The sequence below is a fragment of the Anser anser genome (genome assembly GCF_964211835.1).
Source record: "Anser anser genome assembly, chromosome: 12".
NCBI classification, from domain to species: Eukaryota; Metazoa; Chordata; class Aves; order Anseriformes; family Anatidae; genus Anser; species Anser anser.
The window spans coordinates 5564744-5587362 of NC_139733.1; the positions used below are offsets into that span (position 1 = coordinate 5564744).

Consider the following 22619-nt stretch of genomic DNA (forward strand, 5'->3'; position numbering starts at 1 on the left):
ATCTGAAACTTGGCTTGCTTTCCTCCCTGTCTGTAGTCACTTGTTTCATAACTACTACTATTCCTTCCACTCTTTGTGAAAGTTTAAAATCGTATGAATGGTCTTCTGTCAAAACCACCCTTTTTAACGTGAGCATCTGTTCTTTTCTCCTTTCTTTTTAAACTTCTCATGCTGTGTTTTTATTCATATTTTACTGTATTTTAAGTTTTTTGCCAAAATCTGTACTGCTGTCTACAATATTATATGGACATGCTTAGTCTTAAGACACGTGAATATTCACTGTATGCACTGCTTTGAATGTATGCGTTTCTCTTGGGCCAACACTTTGATATATGGTTATGAATCCTGTTACAGTTTACATGACTGTGCATCAGCTGACATTTTCAGTTTAAATGTGACACAAGAGAAAAGATGCTCACGAGAATTTGTAAAGTATGATTCACATTCATAAATTTTATCCTTTGTAGATGTGATCTTGGTCTGGGTTTTTGTTTGGCTGTTTTTTTTTTTTTTTGAGCAAGGTCTGAGTCCACAGCAATAGGGAGGAGTAAGAAGAGGTGTTTTTCAACACAAATGATTTGTTTACCCTTGTAGAAAAGTGCTACAAAAGATTAGTTAAATCTTTTCTGTGTCTTAGCAATATCCTCGAAATAAAAGGCAATATTACACTGGAATAAGTGGATAATTTCTAGAATATATAGAAATAAGGTATTGAATCATAGTATTCTAGGGACAGGGAGATTTGTTTCAGCCATCTAGGGCTGCTTGTTGCCATCACCATTTCACTCTCCTATCACTTAGCAACCACACTTCTTCCTGGAGGGCACCAGTAGCTGAAGGTTTTTTTTTTTTTCTTTGTTATTTAGTGTTCAGGAGAAGTAAGCCCTACAGTGCTGCTTTTTCCCTTCCCCTTGCTATGTCTCTATGAGGTTAGTGTGATTTTAACTGAGCTCAATCCTTGGTTTATATCCGAATATGGCTTCCTCTGCAGAGGAATGCCGAACAAGGCCGTGACAATTTTCCTGGAGGCTCTTTTTAATGCTTGCTTGATTAACAATTAATGTAACTTCTATTACTATAAACGCAAACGTGTGTGATCGTCTGAAAAAGCTATAGGGGAATCGTGTTACTCTGCCTTGGCTATCCTCGCAACTTTTGTTTTGGGATGGCGAACTGATTGCCGTATTTCGTGTGCTTTACCCTTCCAAAGCCTGCTCTGGAACAGGGCGCTTCAAGGTGCTCCCAGCGCCCCGTGGCCAGCAGCGTCCTTCAGTCCCTCAGCGCTGGGCGGCTGCGCTGAGGCGCGGGCAGGGGCTTGCTGCCTGACAGCTGCTCCCCGTCTCCTCCAGAAGAGGCTCCAAGGTAGCTTTTTTTTTTCCTCCCCTCCCGCAGCTACCTTTCCCAGCAGCTCCCACCCACCCCCCCCCCTCCCGGCACGTACCGCCCCTCAGGCCCTCCTGCCCGCTCCTTGCACACCCGGGGCCGGCCGGCCGCGGGGTAAGACCGGCGGGGAGGGCACGAGCGGCCCCGAGGCCCGGTTCTGCGCCGAGGCGGCCGTTTTGTGACAGGGGGGCGGCTGCCAGCAGCCCGCGGAGGGCGGAGCGGGGTGACAGGGGCGAGGCGGCGGGGGCGCCCCCACGGCGGGCGGGCGGGGCCGGGCCGCGGCGCCTCGGCCGCTGCTGCCGCTCCCAAATGGCGGCGGGGGGCGGGGGCGCGGGGAGGAGCCGCAGCGATCGCTCGGCGCTCGGGCCGCGGGGAGGGCGGCGGGAGGCAGGCGGGAGGGCAGGAGCCGAGCGCCGGCGGGTCGATGGGCGGCGGATAAATGTCTGGCTGAGTGGGAGGCCGCCATTTTAGATGAGGAACGGGACGGACGGCGCCGAGTGACGGGGAGGTGGGCCTGCAGGCGGCGGCCGGCAGGGAGTGACACGGGTAGGAGCGGCGGCGGGCTGCGGGGCGGAGGGGACGGAGGGGCTGCGGGGCGGAGGGGCGGCCCCCTTCTCCCTTTTCTCCCCGGCTCCTGGAGCGGCGCCGGCCGAGCCCCGGGCGCGCCGCCTCGGCTGCGAGGGCAGCTCCCGGACGGCCGCTCGCCCCCTGACAGGGACCGGGGGGAGGATAAGGACGGCTCGGCTGCCGCCGGGGGCGGGCAGGGTGCCGAAGAGCCCCGGGCCGTGGGGGTCCGCGGCGGCCGCCGCCCCTCAGCCCCCCGGAGCCCCCCGACCCGTCGCGGGCGGGCCCCGGGGCTGAGGCGGCCCCGAGCTGCGGGGGGCCCCCAGCGGCTGCCCCGCGGCCGCCCCGCTTCACGCCGCCCGCCGGGGCCTCCTCAGCGCGGCCGGAGCTTTGTCTGCGCCCGGCCTCCTGCGGGGCGCCCGGCCTCGCTGCTGCCCGGGCCCGCCGCTTGCGGGCTGGCAAAGGGAAAACGGCTTTAAGTTGGGTTGGCGTACCCGGGTGCGTTCTCTTCAGGCGCTTTTCTGTTTGAGCTGTTGGCTTGATTTTTATTTTCGACTTAGATTCGGTTAAAAAAACAGGGTAAGGCTGCTTAGTTTCCTGGTTTCCTCCAAGTTATCCCGGCTTCGCCGTGCAGACGTGGTGCAGCTCCAGGGCTGCGCTGTTCCCGGACTCTTTTTATCTACAGTCCAAACGTACACAAAAATAACCGGCCCCTACCGACAGCACCGCTTCTCTTTGCCGTTGTATGGCTTGCCTACGTCGGGCAAAATAATTTGAGTAGATTTTTTTTTTCCTCCTTAGCCTTTAAGTGACATCCGTAAGTACAGGGGCCTTACCTTGGTCAATGAGACCTCAAAACCAACTGCAGTGGAATTGCCCCGGCACGACAGGTATTCCAGGTGCAGCTGCACGTTGTAGGTGTGTAAAGCAAGAAGAGACTGTAATGGAGTAAACCTAAGATCCCACAAAAAAAAAATCTGAAAATATTTTTGTACAAAAAACTTCCAGCACTTTTAAAGTTTTTTTTTTTTTTTTTGGCTTCTGAAAAGCCCAGCTCCAAATATTGCCTAAGATTTCTTCATTGGGTAAACCAGGATAAAATTTCAATGGGTAGGCTTATCCTTTAGGACATGTCCACAGTGTAGGTGCAGAAGAAAGGATTGCATTGATGAATGTGAGAGTAAATTTCTAGCAGTTCAGTTAAATCTGTTCCGTGTGCACTTGTTAAGAATGGAAATGGCTTTAATTTAGTTTGTCTTAAAGAATATTTTCCGTAGGCAAACCCTAAGGCTACAATTAATCATAAAAATGAGTGTGGATCTGTATTTTATGCATATGAAATGGATGATTGATTAATATGGTGAGCAATTTAGTCTTAGATTATTAAATCAGAAGTGGACTAGCTTATTTGGGTTGGAGCAGTGCTGCTTTCAGAAATCTGGAATGTGTTTTTCATGTGGTTTGTTGCCATACTTAATATCTTCAGGACTGGACAACTTATTGTGCAACGCTGCTGACTAACCTGCTTTGAAAGAAAATCTGGAAGCAGCAGACAAAATATCTGTTTTTTCCAAAGAAGATATAAAACTATGTTTTTCAGTTTAGTGCTTTTGCTATGTACATAGGAATTTTAATTTTTTATTTTTTAATGGCAACGAAGTCTATTCAAATTACACAAGAAGCGTACTGCTGTCTCAGGGCCTGAACTTACTACAACTTATTAAAATAACTCATATTTTATAAACCACAAACATGAGCCACGGAAGTTGTTGGTCAGCATTTCTTGGTGTGCTAAATCAGCACTAGTTTCTTCTGGGACATATACTGCCCTCCTCCCCTCCAGTTTAGTTATTTGTCTCATTCACTGTTGGGAAACCAGGAGTTGAGGGAAAAAACAAGTTTTCCCTGTTTTCTGTCCTTGAAAACAAATTAAGATGAGATGGTGAGAGCTGTTAGCTCTAAAGGTGTTGCGGGAGATGGAAATCAAAAGCTGCTTGTTGAAATTATGACGACTAAGTAAGTCCTTAAACAGTTAGTTTCAGATGTAGGACTTGTGCTGATAAATTCATTTTTGTGTTGTATATACAGAATGTTTAAATTATTTTTATATTACTAATAAAGTCACGTGAGCACATGAGCTAATAAATCTACTAAATACATATTTGTATTTGGGTGTGTGATCATCTCTGCTGCAAAGATGCTGTCTCTCCCCTCCTTGATACCTTTGCTAATTCCCTTTGCCACAGCTTTCTAGTACCTCCAGCATCTCCGGCCTCCCCATATTCAATATTGCCGTGCTTAAGCACTCTCCAGGCTTTTTCTGCCCCTCTCCCTCTATTCATATGTTGCTTGTCTACCTTCTTGGCCTGCCAGCTAGGCAGGAGGGAGGGTTTTTTCTTGGTTTGGTTTCATCACGTGGTGAGGTGCTGCTACAGCTGGCACACCAAAGGCTTGTGCTGCGGTGCCCGGCTGATGGAAAGGCTGCGAGAGCGAAGGAAGGATTCTTTTGTGCCCTGGCTTCCTACTTCCATAGCCTGTGGGAACTTTATATTCTTGATGCCTCTCCCTAACTGGTTAGTTGAAATAAGCTAGTGTGCCCAAGAGTTACTGGAGGAGAGGATGAAGGACAGCTGGATGGCACGGTCATTTAAGACTAGTTACTGAGGACACAAGGGTAAAAGTTCCTGCGTGCGGTTTCATTTCCAAAAGTTCCATGTAAATGCAGCTTGAAACAGATAAATAATTGGAAGGGGTGATTGTTTCTTAAGAAGTAAGTTCATGGAGTATATTCCGACTTAAAAATGCAGAAATCTAAAGACTGCAGCTGTGAGAAGAGGAATAGAAGTGAGCGTTTTGTTTCTCATAAAAATACCAAATTGCATATATCAAAATTATCTTTATTTCAGGAAGTAACAAAAATACAAAAAGCAAGATTGAAACTTATGATTTAACTAAAATTTCAAGTATGGTAATTTAAGCATGATTTCAGTAAGTTTAAGATAAGTTTGTAAATGAGCAGGCGTTTTCATCACCATTGTACCAATGTGATACATAACTGCTTACACAAAAGCCTTTGGTATTTCTGGTATGAAATATAGTAGTTGAAAGAAATTCCTAAATTTGAAATCCGTTGTGTATTGAATAAGGTTGTGGAAGCATTTTGTCAGCTCTACAAGTTAATTAAAAGAAAGGATGATACAACATCAGGAAATGGGGTAAAAATGCTACCTTGATGACAAATTAAGAAGGTTTTTTTTTTAGCAAAGAACATGCGCTAGCTTATTTGTTTTGAGGCAGCATGAACTAAATGCACCTTATTTTGTATGGCTTTCTCCACTGGTGATCCAGATATGTATTTGGTGATGTTCCTAGGCTTTCTGAAAAGCAAGTCTGTTTTGGACAAAGTTCTGTGAATAATTCTCAGTGCTCTGTTGGCTCTTGCTGCGTACACTATTTTTCTGTAAACAACAATTTTGCTTTGAAAAGCAGCTGGCATACGCTTATTCCTTTAGTGACTTGAATATTGTGTTTGTACTATAAATGTCATCTATTTCACACAAAGTTGATTTTATTGCAGCAGTGTGTACTGACCTTTTACAGTTTAATAGAATATGGTCAGCTTGCGTACTGAAATGCTGCAAAGCTTACAGTAGATGAGGATAAACAAAAGTGTTCTTGAGTCATTTGTAAAGGGGTAAAGCATTTTCTTGGTAGATTTCAGAGATAGGAATTGTAACTGATAATAAGCAAGAATGTTTGCATAAGCGAGTATTTTTTTAAGGGACGTAGTGTGATCGAATCACTTATTCTTCAGAGGTTTCTGCCCGCTTGTGGGGAGTGACAAGCTTTTTAGAGCTAAGCTTGAGAAAAAGCTCTGGATTCGTGTGGAACAATGTAGTGGCAAGTGCAGGTCAGCGCATTTGTTTGCAGTTGCAGGTGTGCCTGTGGTCTGCTTCTCCTGTGCATGCTCCACACATCTGCGTGCTGGCCCTAAACGCAGCAGGGCTCTAGCACAGATCACTTAAAGCCGACTGGCTTTAGCTCAGGCAAAAGACTTTTTGAATTGCCTTGCAAGTAACCTTTGTGCACGGTGAGTGTGTCTCTCTGCCTCGTTTTCTTTGCATTTATCTGCAAACTGCCGGTAGGGCCTTTATTTCCAGCTCAGTCGCATTGCTCTGTGGGATCATCTCGCTCGCTGCGTTGTGGCTCTTTGCAGATGTTGGTCTGATTGCTGCAGTGGCCTCTTACTGCTGCATTAGATGGCTCCATTTCAAACTTAAGCTTGTGCTGCATGTGTGCTGCTGGTTTGGCCCTAAAATACTCATTTCTGGCTAACAGCTGACAAAAAGGTGTGAATTAATATGCCTTCCACTTGAAATACATAGTATCGGTTAAGAGCAGTTGAGACATCTTGTATATTTTTTGTTCCCAAGCCAGGGAGGTTGCTTCACTAACTTGAAGCTGGGTGTGGCGTGGGGTTAACCATGTTAATTAAAGCTAGCTCAGAGGTTTAGACTTTAAAAAATGGCTCAGAGCCCCCATTATAGCGCTTTGTTACATAACTTTTTCCACTAGAGAACAAGGTAGAGTTCTGAGGAGGAGTGTTTTAGGAACACCTAGCTGGAGAGGCAGGCCCCAGAGAGATGCAAGGTAGTGCCCCACTAGAAAGAGGTCTTTAATGGTACCTTTGTAGGGCTAACTTTTAAGTATATATTGAGAAACGTTCATATGCAACTATTTTGCCTTTTTGTCTTTCTGTAGCTGTTTAGTTCGGCTGTCATTTGCTCTAGTGTATGTCTCTGTCACCTCCATCAGTAATTTGGGCTTCTTTTTGCATATTCCACTGTCTTGTTCCGTTCTCTGCCATTTAATCATGTTTGCCCAAAGTCTGGTTGTGCTTTTGGGATTTTCTAGAGTGGTCTTTTTGGTCTGTTAGAGTAGCACTAAAGGCACTGCCCCCTATTCCTACCTGTGGAGAAGAGGGAAGTGTCCTTCCCAACCCCCTGCCCAGCCACGACTGCTTGTTGGACAGATGGGAAAATTGTCATCCTTTTTGCTTCATTCCGTATCTGTTCAGAATAAATTGCATGCGATACTTTACATACGAGTTTCTTGGGGAACCTGAAGGAAGCCCAGTGAGTCAGGTGAAGGTGCAGGATTCCCTCTCAGGTGCGTGGAATTGGCGTGGAAGTTGTGTTTGCAGGGACAGGGGATGGCCGTCCTGCACGGGAGGGCGGGCAGGGAGACTGGGGCTTCAGGCACAGCAGTGCTGCTCGGAGGAAGAAATGCGGGTTAAGTTTTATAAGATTTTAAAAATTCCTAATTTATTGCTACCAAAAATGCTAGTTACATGATTCCCAAGTCGTCATCATAGAAAATAAAACATTTTTGTAAAGTTCTTGTTTAATGTGAAGATGAAAGAACCTGTAATAACTTCTGAAATAAGTTATTCCGGTTGAAAAGGTGTGTTTTGATGCACAGTAAAACTTGATTTTTTTTAAGGTTTGTTTTAGAAACTTTGTTTTTAAGTTGCACCGAAAGTTGATCACGCTTGTGCCATGGGATGTGACTCCAGCTTCAGATTGTACATAACCTTTTTTCAGGGTTTCAGAGGTCCAGAGTTTACCTGGCAACTGTTAATTGCAAGTTCTTGTCAGGTAAATAGTTTCATTATTTTACTAATCTCTGATAGAATCTGAATTTCTTTAGGTCTAATCTATTTCAGAAGTCCATTAAAATACCTGCTTGTTTTATCAGTTCTTTGTGCATTTACTTTATTGTAAAACCTGCATGGTTGTAAAATGCACGGCAAATGTCCCAACTCTTCCTGCTTTTGAACTCGCCTGAGACCTACGTGTGTTTCTTCATACAGGCACACGCTGCTGGGGCCGCTGTGTGCAAATAAGGAATGGTTTTTACCATGGCAGCAATTTCAAACTTACGGAGAGTTAAATATGTTGACATTCTTCCAGTCTTTTATAGAATGAAGTAAAAAATGTAACAGCAACTTTGTGCAAGCTAAGTCATGCACTGCTGTTTTGGATCTTTTTTTTTCCCCTCTCCCCGTCTCCCCTTCAGTAACTTCAGAAAGCCGTGTCCAGTCACTACCAATATGTTGGCCTGAGCAGGCAGCAGGCTGTGTGTGGTGTTGAAGATGGGAGGAGGCTGGTTTCGTTGTACCTGGTTAGAAAGCTGAGCAGTTTCGGCCATCTGTAAGTCAAGTGGTGGCTAACAAGAGCTTGAACTTGTAGCGAAGCAGCCCGTGTGCCTCTCTGAGTGCTGCCCTAGCAGTTCTAGATGTCCGTGCTGTGATGGATGTTACCTTTATGTGGAAGCATGGAAAAGAACATCTTCCGGTGCTCTGAAGCCGTTGTTGCAAGCTGGCTGGGATTGGGGGGTGTGTTTGCAGAAATTGGCCCACATGGGTTGACGGGAGGATGGCACATGGCAGGCGTTAGAGGACGCAGTGAGGTAGGGGGCTCCCAGGCTGTGTTGCAACCAAAAGAAACGAGAGAGTGTGCAAGCCTCTAACTTTATGCTGACATTTAAGAAAAAATAAGCTGTATTTCTGAATTACATCATTTGTGTTAAATGCTTTTAGAAGCAACTGTAAAGCTTACCCAGGCACTAATAGCGTGCTGCAACAAAGCGTTCGTGTCAGTGATCCAGTGGATTGATTTCAGCTGAAAGGGGTTTCAGAGCTTACTCTTCTGTTTCTCAAACCCTTTAAGTTCTCTGGGTAACTTGTTCACTGGCAATCAAGAGGTTATAAAAAGAGAGCCAGCTGATGTTGCAATCTAAGCAGTGGCCATATAGTGGAAAGACTCTCCTTTGGCATGTTCACTAGTGCTATTTTTACCTATTCCAGTAAGATCTGCCCTTGTGATGTTAAATTACAGGACGGTACCTGGAATTATTTTGTTTTGCAGAAGCACAATATGCTCTGAAGAAAATATTCAATAAAATTATCAGGCAGATTGAGACTAAAATTGTCTCAAGCTTGAAAATATTTTTCCTTGTCACCACAAATAATATTACTGCCATGGCTGCAAGATATTTTTTTTTCATTTTTGTTTGCATATTTTATGTCTGGAAGAGGCTTTTCTTTTTGTTTTTCTATTTTGGTTTCCTTTGTATATTGAGTGTTTTGTCTGTCTCAGTTTCTCATGTGGAGCCTTTAAATAGGCGGTGTAATTTGAAAGATGGGAGTTACTAGTGTGGCCGAGGAATAAGTCTAGTAGGAGTTTTTTGGTCATAACTTCCAAGAAGGCTAGCGAGTGTTAATTAATTTTAAGTTGCTGGTTCCTTCACACAACAGAAAATGAATTTAATATAGTTTCTCGGAATAGATTTTCAGTGACAAAGTGCCATATCCGCCCAACCGATTGTAGTGTGAACTGGAGGAAACAGCAAGAATGGCATCGCAGGGTGACACTGTGGTTTGCTTGAGAAGTATCACACCCAGACCGTCCCTGCTGCGAGTGGGCGACCGCCTGGGTCACAGACAGCGAAACATCTGACTTTTGTACTTCTCCTCTTCAGTATTGTCCAGGTATCTTTTCTAACACTGTCAGCATCTAATTCCAAAGTGACCTGACAACACTGAAACACAAAGCTACTGCTTTGCAGGTCTGTGTTTCAAACTCTTGTTCTGGCTATTTGTGAAATTCGGTGTGTGCTGGTAGCAGAATTACTGCTATTTCAGAAGCGCTGTTTTGACACTGCGGTGCGATCTGAGATGAACGTGCTCTAGTTCAGTATTCCCTTTGCAGAACACCTGCTTCCCTTGCTCCGTCCCTTGTACTGTGGAGCGTCTCAGGTGGAAATCCTGCAGTAGGCACACTTCCTCCAGTACAGAGTAGTTTTCTTCTGCCTTGATTTTGCCATTGTCTTAGGTAAACAATTCTACTTCTCAGATTTAATGGAGCCTCCCATCTGCAATAACAGCTGGTATTTTTGTCAACTCACTGCATACACTCTCCTCCTTGCCAATTCTGTTAGCAGATATTCTCACTGAGTTTTGTCGTTGCTGCTCACCAGTCCTGCTAGAACTAAAGCACTCAGCGTGTTTGGCGGTGTGCAAAGGACCCAGTTCCCTGCCTTCTCCGCAGTCTCCCTGCTTATCCTTTTCCACGATGGAAACCATCGCAGCGTTCTGCATGGTGCGCGCCTGAAGGCTGGAGAGAGCTGTGCAAGCTGGGTAGATGTACGGTTCAGACTGTCAGTAGGTTTTAGCTTTAAAATAAGTAGCATAAGGTGAAGATCACAAAGCATTCTTCTGGCTTCTTGCCAGTCTTTGGGAGCTTGCTGTCTTGGGTAAAATCATCGCAGCTTCCCCTCACACACACATCTGCCCTGTCCAGGAGAGAGAATACTTACAACCAAAAATGAGCTAGCAATATAAGGGCTCTTCTAGGTCTTTTTTGGTTGTTTTTTTCCCCCCTGTGTACTCTCTCTTATTTCATGTAAGGACGGACTTGGGTGAGCTGGGACTTCTCAGCCTGAGGAAGAGAAGGCTTTTGGGGAATCGTATCAATGCGTAGAAATACCTGATGGGAGGACCCCAGGCTATTCTCAGGGGGCCAAGTGATGGCAGGAGGCAATGGGCACAAATTCAGATACGTGAAACTCCATCTGAACACAGCAAAATCACTTTTTTTCTCTTTTTTTTTTTTTTTTTTAAACTCTGCGTGTGGTCAAATTCTGGAACGGGCTGCTCAGGGAGGCTGTGGAGAGTTTGTGTTGGTGGAGATGCTCGAAACCCAACTGCTAGCCCTGGGCAACCTGCTGGAGCAGACCCTGCTAACTAATCGGAGCTTTGTATCTTTTAACCAAGGCTTCTGCAGATTCCCTGGGAATTCCTCTTCTTAAGGTTAATGCTTGTACACAAGATAGAAAGCCTCAGAGGTTTACCTTGTTCCCTTTTTCTTTCTTGTTTTTGGATCCAAGGTATGTTGCAATGTTTGTGTCAGCAAGGTGGTTGCTGTGTAAGGAAGGGCCTGATGGCTGAGAAGAGAGCATTCAGGATGTACATGCTGTTTACTTTAGTGAGTTTCAGCAATAAAAGATTTTTATGATGTTTCTTGAATAAGAATGAGATTCTTTAGCTGTTATTGGCATGTTTGTCTTGGTTGTTGTGCAGTCTGGCCTTACACAGTGCATCTCATTGCCCTGAAATGTGTAAAAATAATGGAGGTCCCCGAAAACTAGAATAGAGAGAAGACAAGTTAACCCTAATGTTGATGTAATTCATGAAATAATCTGTTGGTTATTAATTTGGTGTGTATAAGTTTGTCTATTAAAGTAGTAAATATCTCTTTTTTTGTCTTACTTTCCACAGATGATGTACTTCATCATTTTGTCATAGGACTTCGTTCACTTAAAGGAGAACTAAAGGTATAAATCACTTTGTCTTTCCCTTCCTCCTTGGTCTGCCTCATCCTTACTTCCAAGTCCCCTGGGTCACTGCTAGGGGGAAGGGAATCTTATCACAACCGAATTCTGTGCTTGTATTCCCTGGCTACTGCTGAAATTTGCTTTTTTGTGTTTTGAAAAATTCCACAAAATCGGTATGATGTCTACAGCAGTTTCAGCATTTGCTTTATCAGAAGTGCATGTTTAACTTAAGCTCTTGCTTTAGTCAGTCTCCATGGATGTTTCCTTTGTAGAGGAAAACCCCTCCTCGGTTTAGAACTTTATTGATACTTTTCTCTAAATAGCGTTTGCCTTTCCACACAACTACTGTTGTGATGTGTTGTGAATAATTTAGACCTGATACAAATCAAGTCTGTGGAATTATCTTTCAAGTGGTGGGTTTTTTGTTTTTGTTTCGGTTGTTTTGTTTTGTTTTTCTGAGATTGTACCTCTGAAACATTCTGCTAAATAAATAAATAAAACCCCACCCAGGTAAGATCTGTAATTTCTTAAAAGTATTTAGTAAGATAATGTAAGATAGAGTTAAACTGGAATGTAATTTTTCTTTTCAGGCACTAAAGAGAGTACATGTTCGACATATATTAAGTAATTTTGCTTGTAATCACTCGGTAAATTCTGCTTAGATTCAATTTTTATTTGCCGTTTTATGCAAGTTTCGTATACCTATGCATTGGAAACAATAAAAGAACGTTGGTAAAACTGTCCAGGCACTTTGTAACTAAAATACTTGAGTATTACCACGTTAGGTTTGGTTCGTATTGCAGATGCATATGTTGAACCATTCCCAGGTGCACGTGCTGGCTATAAAATACAGAGGAAATCATTTATTCCCGTGTTGTAAGCACCCAGAAAAGTATCTTCAAGGTTTCTTCCAATCCTTTCTTGGTGCTGTTGCCCCCTACTCCCCCCTTGCCCCCCAGGTGTGGATTTGTACGTTGTCCATACCCAGGCCCTTAAAACTGCAGCCCTGACCTCCCTGGGGCTCTGCTGGTTCTGGCTCAGAGCTCACATTTAATAAACTAAACTTACCAGTTGAAAACTGGCCGGGGTGAGTGCAGAGAACAGCTAACTCTTGACTCAGCTGGATCACTGCATCCTGCTCTAACTGTACAGATCATCTAGCATTATCTGGTATTTTGTAACATTTTTAATAGCAGTTGTGTTATGTTTGAACCGTACACAACAATTCAAACATGCATAGCCTTCATAACCAGCACCTCCCAGTAGTTATTTAATTAACCTAATCTTGGGCTGCCTTCCTTTTCAGCAAAGCTGGGGTTCATTTAAAGAGCCATGGTGGTGTCCTCAGTGGTGCTTCATTTCCTACATGCAGCTGAGGAGGAGAGAGCCAGGGCCTCTTTGTGCTGAGGCTCTCAGCCGCTTTTGTTTAATTCTGGAGAACTTGTGTGGGAAGGGCATTTGGTGGATTGCTGACATTTGAGTAACTTTTTCATCCTTGCTGTAAAGTGGATGAGTTCCAGGGAACTCTAAACACAGTTTGGGGCTTTCATCCATACTTGAAACAATTCAAGCATGAGCAAGTTCAAAATGCAAATAAGCACATGTCTGAGAATGGACAAGCATTTTTTTCCACAAGTCTTGCTATCAACTGTACATACAAAGTCTGCCTTGCCTGTGTAATGTAAATACGCGTGTAAACTCAGAGCCCCGCTCTGCACCTCTTCGAAGGGCTGCTTCTTTCCTGGGTCTTTCCTGGAGGACTGTGTAAGTTCATGGAGAAGTTAACGTGGTGAAAAACAAGAAGTCTGAGGGTGGCAAGAATGCCATGTGATGTGATTGTGATACAGTCAGGTATAAGAAGCGCTGTTATGTATGCTTTTTATTTCTAGCAGTGCATTTGAATTGACTAAATTAAAAAGTGAGAGTCTTAAATATCACTTCAGCTGCAATAGTCCAAGATTTAAGAGAACACCTTAAAAGCATGGAGTGAACACCTCTTGATATTTATCAATTTTGATTGTAAGATAAATATTCTAGGGCATTATACTTCAGGTAACAGTTACTATATCAGCTTAGGATCCCATGTAGTACTAGAGAATACGCATTAAAAGAAATGGAGGTTTTACATCATGCTGAGTTCTGATGCTTTGTTAGCAAACCTTGTACATAAGTGCAAGAAAATGTGTCCTTTCCCAGCTTCCCTTGTCCTTTCATGACTATTCTAATAGTAAATTTATTTCTATTTATTTATTGTGAATCTAAAGTCAGCAACAGTACTTAACTAAAATTGTAAAAAGGTACGATCGAATGCTTGGATATGCCCACAGCAGTTTTCTTTTTACCTGGGACTGTTCTTTGCTTTGAGAAAGGGAAGGGTTTGGATTTTGTATCGATTTCTGTTCTTTTAGATATCAGCAGAGTGTTCAGTGCTTCTGTTTCTTCTAATGAAGGAATTTGGCTTTCGTAGGGAAAGTTACAGAGCTCAGAGTTTGAACTTGATAGAAATTCCATGTGAAGAAATGGGTGACTGACAACCAGGTTATCCATGTGGAAAGGACAAGCCAAACAGATTTTAGCAACAGGTGTTTAGGAAGAGTAGCCTGGAGCCATTATAACCACCAGGAGGAGAGCAGGCACAAAGTAATCAAAGGCGCAGATAACTTTCGTGATAAATACCTCATAACCAGAGCCCAAAATCCAGCCTAGGAACAGAAACTTCTTAAGAAAGATGGTTTCCTATTCCTTTACTGCAAATTGGTGTAGAGGAAGGGGGTTCTTTCTGAAGAGCTCCATGATCTCAGAGCTAAAGTACAAGCACAGTGTGCTGCCTTTATTTGCTGTAGAGGAAATGCTTTTTATTTTCTTTTTAATTATGCTTTCAGAAATGCAAAATATTGTTAATTTTTTTTTGTCTTACACTCGATGTTCTGCTTTTCTCAGAAAAAAAACAGTTTAGAACTTTGGGGCTGTAAAAGCAGAGTAGTATGATTTGGTTTATGCTTACTAGCGAAAGTTTTAATCTTAAATACAGGAAATTAACAGACTTGCAAAGGTTTAATCAGTCTGGAAGTGTATCAAACTGAGCAGTTGTATTCCGTACCATATTTTCCTTCCTTGAATACCTTCAAGTTGTAGCAGCAACGGAATGATAAGAAATGAATGGCTCAGAGAAAGAGAGAAAAAGGTTAGAGAAGATGCTTTAAAGATCAGAATAACTGAGGTGGAAAGGTTGTATTTTATGGGTCAGGGTTTTTTGTGTGTTTGTCTTTTCTGGACAATTACATTTAGAAAAAAGTGTTTTATTTTTTTTTTTATGTTGGTTCTACCAAGGGGGACCTTGCTTTATGGTGTTCATCTCTTTAAATGCAAAACATCAGAAGGAAAATCCCCAGCCTTCTAGATGCACGAGAGATCTGCTTGGGTTGTTAAACCAATCCTAACTCTTGCCCTGTGTTTATGTTTGCATGCATAACAGCTGTATTTATTGGGATAGGAATGGCTCTATATTTTATCTTCTACTGCTATGTAAAGCTATTTTTAAAAATGTAGTACCATATCAGAGTAGATATTTCTTTGGTGTGGTGTTTTTATTTATTTTTTTGCTGTTGTTTTGTGTTGCTTTTCCTAGACAATTGCTCACCCATGCAATAAGCTTAGATGAGAGCAAATATACTGCTCTCTAATGTCTGTTTTGATGAGGGGAAAAAAAAGATTTCTTAAGTGTATTAAACATTGGAGTGTTTATCATTGGGCAGAGATTTTTCCATCTAATTGGTTTTGGAAATGAAGCTTTGGGACCGTTCAGTGAACAATCTCTAGGTATTTGTTACAGTTAGGTGTGCGCATTGCATGGCCATTTTGTGCTTTCAGTTTTAATGCTTGTACAAATTACTAATTATCAAGATCTGCCATCTGTGCAAAAAATACTAGGTAAAGATGCAATCTTGGTCCCAGCATATAGTAGAGCTGTGGAAGGAGGAGGAATAGTATGAGATTTTTTTTTCCATTCAGCTTGAGTGTTTAATATGAAATGAATCACTATCAGTTTTCTACTGGTACTGATTCTAGAAGGGGATCAATATGCTCATACTTTAATACTTACAATAATATTTGAATGCTGTTGTTGCAGTTTCTCGGTTGTAGACAGGCTGTAGTAATTTCCATGAAAGTGAAGAGTAGCAGGAAGAAAAATCTTAAAAAGATGTGTGAAAGCATTCAGCTGGCAATGGGCTATTTGAACATAGCATAAAGATCTACTATCTGGTAATGATTATGTTTCAAAAACAGGCTTGTAACTCATTTAAAGGAAGAAAAACTAGTTTTTCTGGAATAGGCATAAACTAAGGATGATGTATTTATGAAGGCATCGTTGTAAAATCTTTCTTCCTTTGTTTTAAATTAAATTTCTCTTCAGAACATATCAGATAGCTTTTCACTGGAGAGAAGTGGTGTGGATCTTGGGAGATTTCGAGTAAAAAATTTAGTTTCAGTGAAAGTGGCTTTCATAGGATGCTGTTTGGAGCAAAGACCCCAAATGGATAAAGGAATCAATGCTAGGGCACAAGGTACTGGACACTGAAAGGCAGGCTACGCTTCAGTGCACGTCTTACGTGTTAGGGTGGCCAGAAGTGGAATTAACCCGTGTCCTGTTGGCTTCTGCTGTTGCGCTTCCTTTGGTGTTCAGTGTGTATGTGTGTTCAGATGATGTGTGTATGTTGTGTGATTATATCTTTTTTCATCAGTTCAAGTAGTTGCTATTCTCTTACCTCACATCGGTGTGTGAAATGAGCTATTTGTATTCAAAATTGGTATTTATTCATATAATTTTCTAAGCTAGTTTCCTTTGCACTAAAGGGCAGTGGAAAAGTAAGTAATTCTTCACTTATTTCTTAAGGAGCAGTTGTTTTGGCCCTGTTCTGCCCTGATAACAGACCGAGACCAGTGGCTGGTGAGGAGGGAAGGTGTCTGGCGGCTGCCCGTGCCCTGTCAGAGTCCAGGTGTTCTTGGCTAGGCTCTTGGTGGCCTGACAAATCCCTCCAGTGAGCCAAGGCATAGGACGTCGAGAACAGAGTTGCCATAGTTAACAAGTTCTCTGTCTCTCTTCAAACACTGTAAGCTTGTCCTCTGCAGCAATCTACACGTGCTGTATAGGCTCTCAAGAACATGACGCTAGGACTGAACACGAGAGCGCTCCTGCAGCAATTTGAGCCCTGACGGTCATCCCGCTCTTCCCTCTGCCTTGTGTTGCAAGGCTGCCACCAAGATGCAGAGGCACAGACCTCAGGGACTTGCTCGCTTGCTCAGAAAGGCAGGAATAGAGTCTTCTATTTTTATTTGCTTGTAATGCTGTTAGTGTAAGGCTCTTTCACAATCATTTTCCATTTTTTTCTTCCCTATTTGCTGCCTAAGCTCCTGGAATCCCTTCCAGGTTTGACGCTAAGTTACCCAGTAGGCTTAGTCATCGAGGACTAAGGTGGGTTAGCTCAAGTAAATCTCTCTACAGCAGATTAACATTACTATGACTTGCAGCAGTTTATTCCTGTTTTCTGCCAGAGTTTACTTCGCAGTAGTAGTTATAAGAACAGGAAATACATGACTGCTGCCTCCTCTAGCGTATATGAGTCGCTGGTGAATAACTGCAGCTGCCTCCTCAGAGTGCTGGCTGTTCAGAGAGCCTCTGAACATACTGCATTTCCTTAAGCAGAACACTTACACGAGGCAAAGGTCCTAGGATAGAGAAGGACGTGGCTGCGCGATGAAGGATACTGCTGACATCTGTATTGTACAGCAGGCTGGTAGCAGTTGTTGATCTTGGTTTTGTAATTGTGTGTCCAGCAGGCTCAAAATTCACTTCTGTGGGTAGGCCCTTCTGTGGCCTCAGCAGCCTTTGGTACTGGGGCAGAGCGCTGCTGGAGTAGGGAAGGACCTTTTTGTGGTATGAAACCCGGCTTCTGTCAAGATGCAAGTTTGAATTTTTTTGTCATTTCCTGTTTTCACTTGAATTCTTCAGGAAACGTTGGCAGCATGACAACATGTATTAATGTTACGTTGTTGTCAACTGATTTGAGCAGTAGCACCAGGGAGGTGTTGGTGTTGCCCAGCTGTTCTGCACCTCAGCGTGCCAGTGGAGAAATCCAGCCGAGCTCTTCTCTTCTTGGTTTGTCTCATACAGTACCCAGAAATTTGAAATAAAGAAGGATTCCCCATAGTGTGGGTAAGTGGAGAGGAGGACAGAGAACAGACTGACTGAGTTTCATCGTAATATTCTTATATAACAATTTATCCCCATTCTTTTTATTGCTGCTATCTAATTAGTTACTCTTGTAGCTATCTGTATGCACAGCGTGGTTGTTGGTATTGTACATACCTTTTTTTCTCCTTTCTGTTTCCTAAGTGTAGGAAAATACATACGAATGCTTAGATTATTGTACTTGTAGTTGGTTCTGCATGCTGAACTCTGTTATTTTCCTCACTTTTATCTCCACTTCTCCTTCCTTTTTTCAGAACTTCTTTCTTCCCATTCCTTGTTCCCATCAACTGCTGTCATTACTGTGTGATGGGTTTAAAAAAGAAATAATTTAAAATATCTAAATCCTATTAGGTCTTGATTGGGTATAGAGCTTTAGATATTACTGGCATTTTAAAGTACGTTATGAACCTTTGAAGAAGTGGGCCTGCAGAGCTGATGGCATTGGTGCAGGAGTGATGATGGCTGGCAGGAGGATGTGTATGTTCTTGTGTATGCGGTCATTGAGTACGTCCTCAGTGAAAGAAATGTTCACCAACTAACCGGTAAGACCCCCACTAGCATGGAGCATAAGAGGCCATAGTGTGGAACGGAGAGTGGAGGTGTGTGGTTTTTAATGGGTGTGGAGAAAGGTGAGGTGGTTTTGGTGCACAACAAATTTCGTGGGAGAGGGGACAAGCGAATATACCAGATGCCTTAGAAATAAGAGGGAGCACAAAAGGCCTTTCATTTATGCACCCTGTGTCTGTTTCCTTGAAAAGTACACACAAGGAAAACTTCTCTATAGTTTATAGCCTGACATCTTTCACATCTCCAAGCTTCTGACCTGGTGTACCAAGAAGAGACTGAGCACAGAACCAGACAGGGCGATCTGCTTTGAGTTAAGAGTGGTTCACAAGTAACTTCAGATGCAGTTTGTGAGTGGGTTGACTGACTGAAGTTTGCTCTCGTGCAGTTTTGCCCCTCTTCAGCTGCATTCTTTCAGCAGAACAAGTGCTCACCTGACCCCGTGGGTGAGCTAGTGTAGAGATTTGTAGGGAAGAAAACAGGTAACTTTTTCACTGAGTATGTTTCTTACAAACTTAGATTAATTCAATTTGTCTTACAAGTTCAGGAAATAGTACCAGTTACAGTACCAGTACTGTTACAGTAGCAATCGTGTAGAATCAGTACTGCTCTTGCTCTCACCGGCATCTTTTTAGACTTCCCATATAGTTAACGCTATTGCCTAGTTTATGAAATCAGTCATCTTGCTTGCTAATGTTTTGTGGCTGTGGACTGTTTCTAGAAAATATCAATAGGACGTGACAAAAATATGTACGTGGTAAGAACACACTACAGAAGTGTGCTTTTTAGAGATTATGGGAAAATCTTATATACACAGTCTTTTGGGAAAGAAGATTACTTCTAGGCCAGAGAATGGCACCAGAATTATGCCGTTCCTTTCTGTATGATGTTGTTTCACTGAAATTTGAAACAGAAACCTGATATAATTCCGCCCATGAATATTTTTAGCAGTATTACATGCAGTGGATTTGTTACATAAATTAAAAGATATGTAGAGAATGAGGTAGGTAGTGGTTTACTAAAGAGAGAGAATGGATTTTTTTTCCTTCTCGCTTCTGCTGCAGTCTGCATGCAGTGGTAGGTGTTTCACATGAACCAGACCCTTTTCTTCAAGGGTGTTGGTTATGTTTCCTTTCTAGGTACTAGTCATGTCTGGGTGTAGGTCTGTAGCAATGTCGAGTGCTTACCAGGCTTTTTGTAGTTGTGCTTTGAGTGGAAACACACTGAAATTCAAAGTTTATACTTCTGGGCATCTCAAAATGGACGCTTAACACCAGTGGAGATGTTTTCCATGAATTCCATTACTTTAGCTCTTCAGCTGTAGCAAACAGCCTTTTTTCTCTGACCAACCTGTGTGTCTGTTTGGGGTGGGGGGAGCACATGGTCTCTAGCATGGGTGCTGCAGAAAAAGGCCTGAAATGAATTGGAGGATTCAAATAAGCACAAAATGAGACTTGAATAGCTGCTGATAGGTGTTCAGTAAAGGCGTGTTTGGTGTTCTGCACTGAGTTGTTGGTGGCTTTAGGGAACAACAGAGGTCTTTCAGAGTAGGCTTTACTGTGCCATAAGGGGATGGACTTAAGATTGCTTGGAAGACCTTTATTTTGGTATTTCCTGGCTGACTTGTTTTTTGATTTAGCAGCTTTAATATGACTTTCTTTCCGGTTCATAGAGGTCATCAGGAATATAGTGATTGTGCACAAGGCCTAAGATTAAAGCTGGCTTTAATCTACTTACGTGGCAAAAGTACACTGGGTAGTTCTGAATATCAATTTCTCAGATGTTTACAGAGGGATGCATTTTTTGGGGGGTTAATAAGCTACCAAGCTTATTTTCATTATTCCATTATTGCTATTATTATTACTATTATTGAAAGCTTGGTAATGAGTCTGACTACTTTGAAATTTGGCAAGGATAACGTTTCAAATTTCAGAACTGTTTCTTACTTTGCTTAGTTTTGAATAAGATGCATTTGGAATATGATTTGGAGTTCAAACCATACTGGAATTGTAAGAGCTGGGAAAAAAAATACCTTTATCATTATCCCTGAGTTTGCAGAAGTAGTACTGGGTACACATTTAGCAGTGTGCAGGGGAGCGTTCATGTCTCTGCGCTTGGAGATGCTTACGCTGAAATGTCACTGAGTGTAGCGTGTGTTGCTACTCTTCTCAAAACAAACAAACAAACCACAAAAACAGAAAGGAGGACCCAAGCCAGCCCCCCAAAGTCACTGATAAAAACAGATTTTCTTCATTTTTTTTAATGTTTATTATGATTTCTGTTGGGCCTCTTTTTCTTTCTTAAAATATATATAATGTGCTAATGCTTGCATACCGTATCTTGCACACAGGACTATTCTTTTGGCCTGCAGCTAGCATTTAACTACCTTCAGGCATCAAGTGTCTAAATTAAGATGATGATAAACTGCTGCTTTGACACCAGAGATGCAGTGAGAATGGAATTACACATATATGCCTGATGACCTGTGCATGTACAGAAAAGCAAATGCTTTCAAGACTTGGGCTAACTTTGCAGATGTGGGTGAACTGTATCGTGTATATTTTAATTTTCCCTCACTCTCTTAATTTTGTTGTTTTTTAGACTGCATCAATGGAGCACATTCAGGGAGCTTGGAAGACTATCAGTAACGGTTTTGGACTCAAGGATTCTGTCTTTGATGGCCCAAACTGTATTTCGCCGACTATCGTCCAGCAGTTTGGTTATCAACGCCGAGCATCTGATGATGGCAAAATATCAGATACTTCTAAAACTAGTAATACCATTCGGGTTTTCTTGCCCAACAAGCAACGCACAGTGGTAAGTCTGTGTTACTTTTATGTAAGAAATGTAGTACTATTCCCATTGCTAATACTATGACATGTATTTGGCAGTAGAAATACCAAGCTTCACAAAAAGGTCTTTCTGTGTTTAAATACATTGTCATCAGTTTTCTAATTCTCGAGGACACATTTTGAAAACAGTATGGCTGTATTTTGAGCACCAGTGTTTCTCTATCTCAGTGCTGTATTTTTCGAATGTATGTGAGCAAGACATGTTGCTTAAATATTAACAGTAAAAGAAAACAGTTGGCTGATGTAACAATGAAGCCTGTGTGAAGTAAATTGTAGTCATTTCCGTCACCATTTTCTTCTGGTAAATGTCCACAGTGAAGTATGGTAGATAAAGCTGAAGTAGAACTTTTTGGGGGAACACTGCTATGAGATTTTCTAGAGCTGAGTGTACCAGTAATAAATATAATCTTAAGCAAAGTTTCCTGAAGTTTGAATTAAGTCTTTTTCTATATTTAAGGTAATGCCATTTGTCTGCATTTCTATTGCTTTTATAGGCTACCTACATGTATAAGTGCTGTATAAAATTGTTTCACAGAAACTTAGTAAGAAAGTCAGAAGTTATAAAATGGCTTCAAAACTTCCTTTGCTTAAGTATGCAGGAGCAGAAAACATGCCAGCCCCGCAGGCTGGCTTAACATGCAGGGAATTAAATTGGAGGGCGCAGCAGTCAGTTGTTAAATAAATCAAGTATATTTGTTGTTTATTTATTTATTAACTTTAAAAGTGAACAGTTGTGCATTTTTACTGGAACTTCTAGGGAAAAGGAGAGAAGGGAAAAAAAAAAAAAAACCAAACTTTTATTTTCCAAAAAAAATTAAACTAATTGTGCCATCATTCACTACAGTTTTTTCCTTTGGTCACAGGTAAATGTGCGAAATGGGATGACCTTACATGATTGTCTTATGAAGGCACTTAAAGTAAGAGGTCTGCAGCCAGAATGCTGTGCAGTTTTTCGACTCGTTTCTGAACCAAAAGGGTAAGAGTCCATAATGTTATAAGTGAACCTGTCAGCTAGATTATTTTTAAATCTTATTTCTAGAATAGCAGCAATAATGCTTACTGTTTTACTAATTTATTTTAAAAGTGCAGTTTGATTGTGAACGCTTCCATGTTGATTTCTTTACCTTACTCTTTTGTCTCTAGGGCAAAACCTTAAGCTTTCTGGGTATTAAAAAGTTTGGCTTTGTTTTATAGCTAAGTATTAAATGTGTTCAAAATTGAGGGGTACGCTCAAGTTGCTGGTATCATTTTACAAAGATTTTTGCCATGCTCTAGTTGAAGTGATGTGATATGACTTCATATCTGAGGTGCAGTTCTCGTGTGCATTTGTAGTTTGTAAACTTCAGTGCTAGAAATTCTTGGCCAACTTAAATGAAGATCTCCTCTGTGTGCTCAATTTTAAGGCTCTGCATTCCTCTACAAATTTTCAGTATTTGGATTTAAATCTCACTTCAGGTATTCCTTATTTTTTGTAGGACCGGGGATGCTGCTATTAAATACCAAATGATTCTTTTACAAGCTGAGGGAGTGAAGGTATCTCATGGAGTTAATACATTTAACTTCACACCTCGAAAGGCGTGGGCTTAATGCTCTTTTAAGCCTCAGTCATG

General features: G+C 42.2%; 2 protein-coding genes across 18 annotated transcripts in view; one reads left to right on the forward strand and one right to left on the reverse strand.

The window, feature by feature from the left end:
• Window positions 1-1706, reverse strand: part of CNBP (CCHC-type zinc finger nucleic acid binding protein) — a 73311-nt gene extending 71605 nt beyond the window's left edge. For 3 of the 8 annotated variants that reach the window (XM_083796462.1, XM_083796470.1, XM_083796468.1), the window contains exon 1: window positions 1442-1706. The gene's annotated coding sequence lies outside the window, so the exon portion shown is untranslated. The remainder of the gene's footprint in view (window positions 1-1441) is intronic. The other 5 variants (XM_083796461.1, XM_083796469.1, XM_083796463.1 and 2 more) reach the window with 3 other exon arrangements.
• The window catches only part of RAF1 (Raf-1 proto-oncogene, serine/threonine kinase), a 69278-nt gene that overhangs the window by 21240 nt on the left and 25419 nt on the right, over window positions 1-22619 (forward strand). For 3 of the 10 annotated variants that reach the window (XM_083796435.1, XM_083796442.1, XM_083796437.1), the window contains exons 3-5: window positions 11288-11343; window positions 20759-20974; window positions 21873-21985. In XM_083796435.1, the coding sequence (XP_083652561.1) occupies window positions 20768-20974; window positions 21873-21985 (320 nt within the window). In that variant the 5' untranslated portion in view covers window positions 11288-11343; window positions 20759-20767. Of the gene's footprint in view, window positions 1-1476; window positions 1498-1751; window positions 1930-7245; window positions 9500-11287; window positions 11344-20758; window positions 20975-21872; window positions 21986-22619 lie in introns of those variants that run through there. The other 7 variants (XM_083796433.1, XM_083796441.1, XM_083796438.1 and 4 more) reach the window with 6 other exon arrangements.